The sequence below is a fragment of the Onychostruthus taczanowskii genome, unplaced genomic scaffold (genome assembly GCF_017590055.1).
Source record: "Onychostruthus taczanowskii isolate IOZ18803 unplaced genomic scaffold, ASM1759005v1 scaffold1, whole genome shotgun sequence".
NCBI classification, from domain to species: Eukaryota; Metazoa; Chordata; class Aves; order Passeriformes; family Passeridae; genus Onychostruthus; species Onychostruthus taczanowskii.
The window spans coordinates 14172780-14185581 of NW_024496525.1; the positions used below are offsets into that span (position 1 = coordinate 14172780).

The following is a 12802-nucleotide window of genomic DNA, read 5'->3' on the forward strand; positions in this document are numbered from 1 at the left end:
AGAGTTGCATAAACCTGGATACAGGTGTTTGTCTGAAGCACGACAGGCACTGGAGTGGGCAGGATGGTGGATATTCCCCTCCAATTCTGCATTAGGGAAAATCTAAAAAACAATGCTGTAAAGTCCTACAAACAATGCCATGAAAAAAAATATGGCACCAACCCGATGTGTATGTGAAGGCAGGATCTTTTGGAGAATCTTTTGGCAAGCCCACCTCAGCAGTGGCCTGAGAAGAGGTTGTTACCAAGGAGAACTGGCTCAAAGCAAAACTTATTACATAGATTCAACCACAATAGCTTTTTTTTTTTTTTTTTTCTGGTATCAGCTACTTAAAATCTTTAAAACCATATCTTGATTTATCTTACTGTAAGCCACTTTTCTTCCAATAAATATCACGTGCTAACACCAAGACAGCTAATCCATCTGAAGTGAAGCTGAATCATCTGTATCACCTGACCCAGATTTTATTCCAGCGTAATGAAGAACTGTAGTCTCAGGTCACAGAAGAGCAAAACCTGCCACATGTACATTATTACTACCAGACTCATTCTTAAGAAGTTCCACTCACTCTGAAAAGATTTGAACACAGAGGTGAATTTGTGAGATCAGTAGTTCTCTTATGTAGTTCTTTGAAACCTTTAAAAAAGCATGGCACGTTGTTCAGAACATGTACAGAGATTTAGTGAGTGTTAATGAAGTATTCAGAAGAGACATTTTTATATGTTGCAAACATTTTAATGATTACTTTTGAGCTTACACATTGGGTGCTTTTTTTTTTTTAAACTTCAAACTGCAACAAGTTAAATAAATGTTTATAATATACAAAGAAAATACAACCGAAAGTAAAACTTGCTTTAAGTGTGCCTTGCACTAGGAACCAGTGTTTTTTAATAGCTTTATTGTTGAGCTGCACGAACACACTTAAGGATTTGATCTTTATAGCAGGGCATTTGAGAAATCAAAATATATTCCCACTTGAAAGAAAAAGAAGAAAAAAAAATGGTTGTGCATGATTATACGCAAAAACCCACTAAAATACTCCAATAGTGCAGGCACCATTAAGAAAGAAAAGGCTGGAGATGCCCATTAAGTCTAAATTTTAAAGGAAGCAAGTTTCTGACCAGTTAGCTTAAAGCCAGCAAAACAGGGATCAGTGATGGCAACCGTAGTGTACAGGGTATTAAAAGACAAACTTTACACAATACACTGTTAGAAATTTGTATCAGTGAACACTGAAAATCTGATGATCTGTTCTTTGGAACAGTCAAACAGAAACACCTTAATTTCCAGTTGTGCAAGCCCTTGAAGCATCACACAGTGTTCTGTGCCAATTTCTTGCTGGCTGTGTAGTTACAAGGATTTATTTTGTCATTAGCAGCTAACAAACATTCCACATTTTCCTAAAGCCTCACAGGTGAAAAAAGGCAAGTCTCGTCAGAGTACAGCGTGGAGATCGTATTTTTTGCACACAAACACAAGAGGCTTTGCTAGTATCAAAAACACTTCCATGTCCCAGGCTGCGCTCAGCGGCTCAGTTGAGATGGAAGCCTTTCTCCATGGTAGCAGCTAGCAGACGCTCCCTCATAATCTCCTCGGAAGAATACTCAGGCAACTTTAGGTAATGTACACATGTATTCACAGATGGATAGCTTGCATCTGTAGCATCAACCTGAAGGAAAAAAAAAGAATTTTACAGCAGTTGTTCACAGCACTCAGTATGGAAGTTAAAAGCAAAAAAGTCCTCTAAGTCATGGCACTTGCTGCATACCTAACACCAGTTGTCAAGAAACAAGAGCATCAGCAAAGCTACAGGCCAATTTATAAATATACTTGCTTTGTATGTACATTAATACTTTGATATTTATATATATGAATTATATATATTAAAATATATATATGGTATCAGAGGAAACAAGAGGTTAGTATTGAAACCTTAGCATAATGCCATAGATTAAATAACTAAAATCTAAAGCATCATTGTTAATGCAGAAACCCCTGCACTGCCAAGGCAAAGCAGCTGGCCCAAAGCGTGGCCCGGAGACGCCGTACCTTGCGCACAACAGTGAGCCGGGGGTGGAGGTTTGCCAGCCCTCCTGGTGGGAGTGTCGAACAGCCAGTGGTGAACTGCAGAAAAGCCTTCCTCTCATCCGAAGACATTCCACACAAGACTCTCACAAATCGAAGGAATCCAGGGCTTAAAATAAAGTAAAACAATTAGTTCTGATAACACTAGAAGAGAGTGATGGGGGGGTTAAAATTTCTCTTAACTTGACACAGTAGAATTGCAATCTTTAGTCATGTTTAAGCAGACATTGTAAGAATCTAGGGCCTGTTGAGTATTAAGAATAAAACATCCTTAAATCCAAAGAAATAGTCTTTAATCTCCTTGCAGAGTATTATACAAAAAAATGTAGGTACATAGTTATTTTGGGGTGTTGTGTGGGTATCTTGCACTTGAATGCATTTGACAAGGTAGAGAAGCAGAGCTCAAACATTTCAGCAGGCTTATTCTAATACAGTTCCAGAAGTGATTTTTATGTTATTGCTGCTAAATAGGACAAGCAGCAAAACCCAAACCCAACAACCCAAAAACATCAAGACCACCTTCTGATAGCCAACCACCAGTAAGTATATTTGTCCCCTGCATAGTACACTTTCTTTTTTCAACTACACCTCAAGAGAAAGGAGTAATAAATATGGACAAAGTAACAACTGTGCACAGCCAAAAAAAAATTATAATTATTCGCAAATATGAGAATAAAAGCTCTATTTTTAGCAATCTGTATTAGCTGCCATTATGTTTTCATTAGTTACTTGTATTTGAGTAATTTTTTTATCTTCTCTCATCACAAAACTACCAAGAACTTTCTAACCTATCTGTTGTAACACGTGGTTGTTTCACACGATTTTAGACCATCACCTTCTCTTCAGTAACCACCACTTTCATCAAATTTGGCATCTTCATCTAATGAACATCGTGGGCGTTCTGCCACTTAACGTTTTCTTTTAGCTACTATTTTAAAATCACTCAGAATAAAAGTACCTATCTCTTGTATATCCCAGTTTGGGTTCGGTGTAATTGATGATATCCTCAGCTGCCCAAGAAGGTGATTGATTTCCACACAGAATCATCTGAACCTCTTCATGGCTGAAGGAACTCAGCTTCTCCATTGGAAACACTCTATTGAAGCCATCTTTAATTTACACAAGACACAGTTATAAAAATGAGTCCAAATAATGTTTATAAAATAATGTCAGCATTTAAGTTGAATTTTAGTCAAACCAGAATCAATCAATAGTTTCTTAATTAAGGTAAGTGGGACATCTTCACAATTAAAAACAGCTTAACTAATGCAAAGGTATTCTGAAATTAGTATCTTACCTATTGCATTCTTAAGTAAAAAGTTTATTTTTGAAAGCCATTCTATGCCACCACTTTAAGCCAGCATGCCCTAAACACCCATTACTCCAGTTAACTTCATATATGTTGTTATATTTACCTCTGAAGGCTTCCATTTGTTTCTGTATACCAGTATGCATGCAGAAGTCAAACATGAGATCTACATACTCCTCTGCGTTATCCATTGTTACAGTCTGCAAAGACAGTAGATAGATACTCTAAGAATTCACTGTTCACTGAAGTTGTTGTTGAGACAATAAAAATTTAACTGCTGGTTCAATTGTAAAGGTAGGTTATTTTCTTACCTCATCTTCACCACCTGGTTTGAGATCCACAGCTGTAAACCCATATACTTTGGATGAAGGGCAAAACTGAAAATTTAAACTTCAAAATACAAAGGTAGTTAATAACTGAAAACAAGTCTGTTAATGCTTTTGTAAACACACCAGATTTACAACCTGTCACACCCAAAAGCATCTCACTGGATTTCAAACCATTGTGAGTGGATCACTTTGAACCACTGTTCATGTATATACAAAAGCACAGAACTACAAACAGTAATGGACTACACAGATAATCTGTGTTTCAAACATATGGCATGCAAATGCATATTCTCACCCTCTATTTATTTGGATTTGATAACCACTGAAAATTTCATAAATCTGATATCTTAGAGCTATCAGCTTCAAAACTACTCAAACCATTTAATTTAGTTCACAAATTCAGAAAAACAATTTCCATTCAATTCCAGCAATAACAATTACAGAGCCATTTGAACTATTAGGCATTGAGGCCCTTCAACAGTGCTACTTGCTTTCTCTCTGTAACAAGCCAGGCTAAATTCCACAAGGCCTTTGAGGATATAAAGCTATTAGAGATCACTGACAGAAGGGCCACAAAGATGGGGAAGGGTCTAGAGAGGAAGCCAGGTCTAGGCTGAGGGTCACTTGGTCTGTTCAGCCTGGAGAAAAGGAGACTGAGGGGAGACCTCATTGCAGTTACAACTTCCTCATCAAGGGTAGAGGAGGGGCACTGATCTCTTCTTTGTGGTCACAGTGACAGGACACGAAGGAATGGCCTCAAGCTGTGTCAGGGAGATTTATGTTGGATATTAGAAAAAGGTTCTTCACCCAGAGGGAGGTTTGGCACTGGAACAGGCTCCCCAGAGAAGGGATCACAGCACCAAGTTGGAAGAGTTCAAGAAGTGTTTGGAAAATGCTCTCAGGCACAGAGTGTGACTCTTGGGGATGGTGCTGTGCAGGTTGATCCCTGGGGGCTCCTTTCAGCTCAGGACAGTCTAGGATTCCACGGCCATAAGTAATTACTGAACTCTGACACTACACAATTTTTGTGGCATAATATGATTATAACAAATAACCTATAATATTAATGGTAGAAAAACTGTTGTTTCAAAGGAAATATTTAAAACTAGGGAGGATGACATCCTGACATGGGCTTACACAGGTATCAGTACTTTGTTTTTTACAGTTGCTAAAAGTCAACACATACCCTGTTGAACATGGATTTAAACATTGTACTAGGAACACAATCTGAGATGTCAATCTGTCCTCTTTAAAAGCTCTCCAAAAAACTTGATAAATTTCAAGTTATCATAGCAAAGAAATTACTAAATCACCCTTTTTTTAAAGCTGTGATTTTACAAGCAGTTGTTTTTACAAGTATTTATGTTTCCAGAGTCATACACCACTGCAACATAGCCACATTTAAGACTAGGAAATTGAGCAAGTGAGAAGAGAACATCCTCAAACCAAAGAAAAAGAATATGGCTGCATCTCTATGGATTCCCCCTTGCAATGATGCTATTTAAAACTGAGCTTTATTACTAATTCATTTGTAATTATATATTGGCTTCTTCCTCTAACACAAGACTGTTTGCCTATCTATAAATAAATATGAAAACTTACCCCAAATCCTCTATGCTAAGAGGAGGCCCCGAACCTGATGGGTTCTTCAGCATTAATTCCTGCAGTTTTGTGTTCTTTTCATCTTCTGACAGATTTTTGTTGCTTAGAATTTGACGTCTTTTAATTGCAAGGTCCTTAATTTCTTTTAGAAACCTAGCTCTATGTGGGTTTACTAATTCAAAGTCTTCCCATGTCAAAATTCCATTAAACCAGGCAGGAGGCTTAGGTTTTGGTGGATCAAGAATAAATTCTGATTTGGAATCTTCTTCCAGACTTCCTACTGACAAGGAATCATGTCCTTCTTCTGTAGAAGCCTCTGACTGACTTTCAGTACAGTGCAAGTCTCTGTCTCCCCGTGATTCATATATCAACTTACTCATGTTACTTTTAATGTCCCCCATACACATGAGTTTAAAAAAAGGCTTAGAAATGGGTAAATCCACAAGTCTATTGTCCTGAATGCATTTAGCCAAGAAAATTCCAAGGAAATGAAAGAGTTTGGTTATTCTTTCAAGTTCATCACTATCTTGTGGGAATGGTGCTGTAAACAGTCCACATGATCTCTGTACATAATAGCCAGGTGGTTTCAATCCGCCACCAATATCAACCTGATTTAAGAGACAGACAAAAAAAGCAGACATGGTTAAAGGTGGATTTAATTAGATAGTTGCACTGTCTAACTTCTTATACTCTACTGCTCTGTTAAAAAGAGAAGAATTAAAAAAACAAGCTGTGGACCAGAGTGACCATGATGACTAGCTGCTGTATGAACACATGTTCTTCCTTCCTGGATGTCTAGCTCGTTTTTCTTTTTTTTTTTACACAAGTACTCAGTTTAAAATACAAATGAAAATGTACCTGTCGGGACTCATCATCTGGAAAATCATCATCACAAAGCCAAGCTCCCAAATCTGTCCTCTGAAATTCTGCTGCCACCAACGCATAAAATTCCAAGGTAGGACCCAGGCCTGTTCCTTCCTCCCCTAAAAACTCAACCTAGAAAAACGTAAGGAAAGTTAATAGTAAAAGAAAATCCTAGTGAAATGTTCAGCATTGGTTATGGAACAGGATATTCAATATCCTGTCCAGTACATTAGAAATAGCTATCTAACCTCGCTCTGCTAGGCAGATATGCTTTACCTCTAGAACAGATTTTCTGTCTGCATGAATCTGCATGACATTTTCTGCCCATTCCATCAAGGATTCACCTCGCGGAACTTTCACTCTTTCATGTTTGAGGCGTCCAACTCTGAATTCCCCGGGATCATCGCGTCGCACTGTGCTCGTGGTCCTTGTCCGTTCCACAGTGGCTTCACGTCTGTTCTGCAGCCATACAATTGCTCTGGGAACAAAAACAAACACCAGTTTTTTAAAAATTCCATGTCTTCCAGCATGACAACTTGAAAGTAGTCACCAATAAAAAAGTGACTTGCTAAATACTAATTGCCTCCTAATGTTTTTTAGGTATAAACCAAACTAAACTATTTATCAGCCTGAAATGCCCCAAAATATGGGCTGCTTCATATTTTATGAAGTCAGAAAACAAATTTCTAATTTCAAAATTAATTTCTAATATAAGTGCCAGATTCTGATGATAGCACCAATGAAAATATACAATTCTTGATCTGAATTCCTATAGTTTTCACATTACAGTGGGAAGAAGAAAAGGTACCATTTACTGTTGAACTTTTAATCACAGATGCTCAAAACTGTGACAGACACATATTACACCTTTCACTATATACTGTAAGGCAGTTGCACATCACTCCATTGATACTGACCAAGTTTTGCAGTTATTTACTTGCACACTCCTTAGAGCAACACAGAACCAAAGTTCAAGTGCAATCATAGACAAATAGACCCATATCAGTGCAGAATAGCTACCTTTAATAGCAGTACTTACACAAAGTTGTATTTATACATTTTTGTACGTAATATCATCTATGCAGCCATAGACTATCTTCAAAGCTACCATCTGTTGATGGTTTTGCAAATATAGCCAAGTGCCATGACAGACAGAGAGTTTACACACACACACACACAACTCATACAGAATAGATGAATTTTGAGAACTACTTTCAGTAATTTAAGAGCTTAAGAAAATTCTTTACTTACAAAGTAAATAACATGCAATGTTTCCTGAGGGATCTCTTTTAAATGCAGCTTCTCTAAAAATTACCTTCTTCCAAAGCAAAATGAAAAAGACCCAAACATATGGACCATCTTTCTGAAGAAGTTAAAATTTTTACACAATAGAAAGATTTAAACCAATGTCTTGCAAGTTAATACCTTTTCTTCTCTTCCTTTTTCTTTCTTTTTAAATACCTCATTTCACATTCCTCATGAGATACTTCTACTGCATGTAAGACAAAACAGTAATTTTGGCAACTCTCCCTCTACCTTTTGCTTTGGAAAGCAAAGTGTAGCAACAGCCAAGAAAACCCTCAAAAACTAATTCTTCCTTCTTTCTACAAAAAAATATACCAGCAAAAAGGTTTACACTGTCTACATACTCTAAAAGTTATGACTGCTGCAATCAAAATATTAATGATGCTCAAGTAACAAACAACTCTAGAGGATACCCTTAAATGTTTTAGTCTGGTTTTCCTCCAGTTTCATTAGGTAGCTTACAGTAACTTTCAAAATAGCATATTTTTCTTAGTTTTCTTCTGCTTTGTTAAAACATTAATGAATTAAAAATAAATGAACCAAAACAATCACAAGTTGCTGGAACTATAAAAATGTATGTGTTTCAAAAAAAACTTCTAGTTCCTATGATTCTCCAAATGTTTTCTATTTTGTTGTCCTTTATGCAATGAACTGCAACCCAGACAAATTGGGCAACAGGATAACCTGGCTATAAGTACACAAGCAAGTCTTCAGCTGAAATGAAATTAAATTCCTTGTCATTCTGAGCTTTTCCATCTTCTTCCTTCCATTATCCAAAATGATTCAGATTTGGCAAGAAAAATTTGTCTCATGAGGATTAAGGTCCTTCTGGAAATCAGCAATTTAGAAACTGTTATATGTAAAAGATTAAAAGGAAGCAAACATACTTCTTGTATTTTTTTTACCTTGATGCTCCAAACGCTGTACATGTGAAGTACAGCTGTCTCGTTTCAAACGGAATTAAGAAAGGACACTTGCTTGTTAGTTGCTCACACCAGTCTGGCAAAGCTCCACTTGCTAGTGCCAAGGGCTCCTGTAGTTTAATGCAAGGAATAAAATAAACCACCAGTGTTAGTAATGCTTGACTTAGGTGGTCCCAACAAGTTTATAACTAGGTACACACACAGCAAACACACCTACACCTAAGCACAGAGTTTTTATCTGTGCTCGAGTAAGTTTCTTTCTTCTCAGCAAATGAGATATTTTTCCTCTTTTAAGAGCTACCAATATGGAAGCTGTATGAGGAGAAGCTAGGCTCACTTGGTCTGTTCAGCATGGAGAAGGGGAGACTGAGGAGAGATCTCACTGCAGTCTATAACTTCCTCATGAGGGGAAGAGAAGGGGCAGGCACTGATCTCTTCCTTGTGGTGACAGTGACAGTACTCAAGGAAATGGCCCGAACTTGAGTCAGAGGAGACTTAGGGTAGATATTGTGAAAAGATTGTTTACTCAGAGGGTGGTTGGGCACTGGAACAGGCTCCCCAGAAAAGTGGTCACAGCACCAGCCTGACAGGGTTCAAGAAGCATTTAGAAAATGCTCTCAGGCACAGCATGTGATGCTTGCGATGTCCTGCACAGATCCAGGAGCTGGACTCAATGAACCCGATGAATCCCTTTCAACTTGGCATATTCTGTGATTCTAAGTTCATAAACTTTCTAGGACTTAAGAGTGGACACAGGGTGCTTTGACACAGACACTAAAAGCTGTAGTAAATCTCTGGGATTTACACTACTCAAAGCACTGTGGGGAGATCTAAGTACCCAATTACCTGGAAAGAATTACTCCTGAGTTTTGCCCAAAAGAACCTAGATATTACCAATATTGGAAGACATGAAAGAAACCTGATTGTAGAAAATTATCCCCTTGAAATATTATTACAATCCCTTCTGAAATACAATTATAATAAACTATACTACAGAAATTATTACCACAAGGACGTTCACAGTGCCAGAACAATCTTTGAAAGAACACAAAAAATTGAACTTTTTCTAAAACACATAATCAGGACAATATGACTGTAAAAAAAAACCTCCGAACCTCAAAAAGCACACAAGGGCTAACTAAACTAAGAATCTTCTTTAATCTTTGCTGGAGAAAATGTAGTTTTAATGAAGAACAACATCTTCAAGTTTTGATTTTAATGCATCTAATGTGTGACAAATAGAATGTTTTCTAAATACCTTTTTTGAAAGGTTCATGTAGAATGTATGAGTAATAAAATGTCTGTGAACCCTAACATAATCAATTATCTTTTTTACATTATCATCAGGCAGACATACACACACTACCTTCTGACATTGATGTCTGGTACAGAAAAAAATTATAATTATTATTCATAACCAAAATACATGAAGTAAAAAAGTTTTGTATGCTTTGTAAAAAAACAAACAGCATGGTTTTCTTCAGATTAGTCTGTTCTTACAAATTTACTCATGCAAAATATAAGGAAGAAAATATGTCTGAAACAATTCAAAAATCAAAAATGGCAAAAAAACCAATCGACTTTCAAAAAGTCAATGTAAGGAAAAGAATAACAGAGTCCTAAAAACAATACTACATATATACACTATATATAATGTATTAGTGTAATACCTCAATCTGTTGCAGAATCTTTGTAGTAATTTTTTTACTTGTGAATTCATCTGGTGGAAAGTTAAAACGAGGATGCTCATCTCCTTCTGAAAATAATCAAGAGAAAAATTTTCCTTTATTTCTTTTCATTAAACTATTTCAGAAGCTCTGCAAGTTAACTAAATTACCTTCCTGAGAAGTCCGTGTTGTGTAAGGGTCACTGGCAACTATATACAAAATTCTAAGTAACTGCAGAACATCTTCTACTCCACAGGAGTTCTGTCCACTGCCAGCTTTGGCCTGGGGTTGTTCCTTGGCCAAACTAAGGATATCAGAATTTTGAAGAGTAGAAATGGCCCCTTGACTCAATCCAGATTTTGATCCATGTTCACAGAAGTCCTATAAAAAAGAGAATGATTAAGAATGAAAACTGTGTGTTGCTGTCTTTAGGACTCTATTCCAAGTTAACATGAAAAAATCAAAACAGTTACTGTGTTCAAACTTAACACTTAATCACACTGTGCATGGTGCAAATCATGATTCAAATGCATTTTAACAAAACTATGTTTAATAGAAGACATTAAATTAAAAAGGCAAGAGCAGCAAAACCTAAACTAGAAACTGGCTTTTGAACATTCAACTTCCCTATAAATACCACAGCTCTCCCTCCACAAGAATCTTTAAAGCTGCAAAACAAAGCACACAGCCATTCATTAAAAAAAAAGTTTGGATGCAGACATATACCTTGTATGCAGCTATGAGCTGGGAACAATTTCTGTTTTTCCTAATACTTTTATTAGTGCCGGTTAATTTCCAGTGGCGCAGGAAAGCTGAGTCTGCATTCTTCTGCAGGTAGGTTATCAAGTCATTCTTTGGTAATTCATCAGTGCCAAGGTACTGCTCCACATGCTCTACTGACCAGCAACCCTACAACAGGAACCACCAAATGTTGGTTTTTCCTGATTGTAAAGTCTTTAAATTTCACATGCAATATATAATGTCTTTTTTTAAAGGAGCATGCATTTACAAATATACTCACTAATATTCTTTAAGTAATTGAAAACTGTTAGTTTTTTTTAATGTAGCATTTCAAAAACTGCAACAATATTTCTTTTGCTTTTATTAAAACAGCCATAAAACATAAAGGCAGAGAAGTAGGTCTTACCATTTTTCCACTTTCTTTCTCTTTATCAGAATCCTTCATTTCTCTGTACATGATTCTAGACATCAAAAGAATGAATTAATACTTCATACTCATAGCACATCCCCTAAATTCTAAGGTTATATATTGACTTGCTAGGTATCAGTGACATTTAGATAATGTGATGTAAAACAGCAACAGCAGCTGCTCTTTGCTGCACTAAACATCTGAGACATCCCAAGGCAGCAAATTTCTCAAGCTCAATTGTCATGATGCTGGTATTTATCTTGCAAAGTATGTATATTTCCTTAAGTGAGACTTGAGTAATCAAACAACCTTCATTGTGCCAATTTCCCAAATCACCTTTAGATATTTCACTACACATGCAGCAACTCTTTAAAATTTTGAAGTCCTAAGGAAGCTTGCTGTGCATTAACTTAGAAGACATGCACATTTACAACTATTTCTCATGTTTTCTAACTAGAAAACAGTTTGTTTTTAAACTGTTCAAACATGCAATTTTTGACAGAACACAACTCAGAAAATAGGTGCAACACAAAAGCACTGACGAAATCTGAACTACAGTAAATAATACTGCGCCTCTCCTTACTGCAGTTGTTGTTTCCATATACATCATTCTTCCAGTATGAGAGAAGTTACATTGATTAGGGTGGTAAATGGAAAACACTCCCCATCACATAGTCTTACAATTTCTGTCTATTACTATAAAGCTAGTAAGATCAAATTAACATTGAGAAAATAACTGAGGTAGGAAGGGCCGAAAATATAATGTTTAAATAGAATTTCCTGTGTTTCAGTTTGAGCCCTTTTTTCTTCTTGTCCTTTCACATGTCCCAACAAAGGAAAGTCCACAGTCTGGCTTCTCTATGTCCTCCATCAGGTATTCATACACATCAGTAAGAGCCCACAAGTCCTTTTCCCTCCAGGCTAGACAGATACAGATCTCTCAGACTTTTCTTTGTATGACAGAAGCAATCAGCCTTTTAATCATCCTAGCAGCCCCTTGCTAGACTCAATCCAGTGTCCACGTCCCTCTAGTCCTGAGGAGCCCTGACACGGGACATAGCACTGCAGGTGTATCTCACCAGTGCTGAGCAGATGGGGATTATCACCTCACTCAACCCTCCTAATGCAGCCCAGGGTGCTACTGATCTTTGCTACTGGGGTCCACATCTGGCTCATGTTTGACTTTATATCCACCCGGACCCCCAGGGCCTTTTTCAGCACCCTCCTTCGCAGCCAGCTGGCCCCCCAGCCTGAACAGCACACGCAGAGTTACTTTTCCCCAGGTGACATACTTTACATCTCCCGTTGTGAAATGTCACAAAGCTCCTGTCTCCCCATTCCTCTAGCATGATGAGGTCTCTTAGAATGCCAGCACAACCATCTGGTCCAACAGTGACTCCTCCCCAGTTTCATCTTGCCTGGAAGCTGAGGGTCTGCTCGGTCCCATCAATACAGTCCACTGATGTAGATGTTTAAACAGTTCTGGACTCGTATCAACCCTTGGGGTACACCAGCTGGCCTTTACACCAAGGACAACCATCTGAGCCCAGCAGCTCAGACATTTTTCA

The 12802-nt window shown here is 37.4% G+C and overlaps 1 protein-coding gene across 10 annotated transcripts in view; it reads right to left on the bottom strand.

Annotated features, from left to right (window-relative positions):
- Positions 1-713: 713 nt before the first annotated feature.
- The window catches only part of HECTD1 (HECT domain E3 ubiquitin protein ligase 1), a 60431-nt gene continuing 48342 nt past the window's right edge, over positions 714-12802 (bottom strand). For 9 of the 10 annotated variants that reach the window (XM_041401405.1, XM_041401357.1, XM_041401338.1 and 6 more), the window contains 13 exons: positions 11232-11286; positions 10811-10993; positions 10255-10465; positions 10088-10173; positions 8400-8527; positions 6466-6667; positions 6184-6321; positions 5326-5933; positions 3706-3784; positions 3501-3594; positions 3044-3194; positions 2050-2194; positions 714-1669 (listed from right to left, as the gene is read on the bottom strand). In XM_041401405.1, the coding sequence (XP_041257339.1) occupies positions 1532-1669; positions 2050-2194; positions 3044-3194; positions 3501-3594; positions 3706-3784; positions 5326-5933; positions 6184-6321; positions 6466-6667; positions 8400-8527; positions 10088-10173; positions 10255-10465; positions 10811-10993; positions 11232-11286 (2218 nt within the window). In that variant the 3' untranslated portion in view covers positions 714-1531. The remainder of the gene's footprint in view (positions 1670-2049; positions 2195-3043; positions 3195-3500; positions 3595-3705; positions 3785-5325; positions 5934-6183; positions 6322-6465; positions 6668-8399; positions 8528-10087; positions 10174-10254; positions 10466-10810; positions 10994-11231; positions 11287-12802) is intronic. The other variant, XM_041401376.1, reaches the window with a different exon arrangement.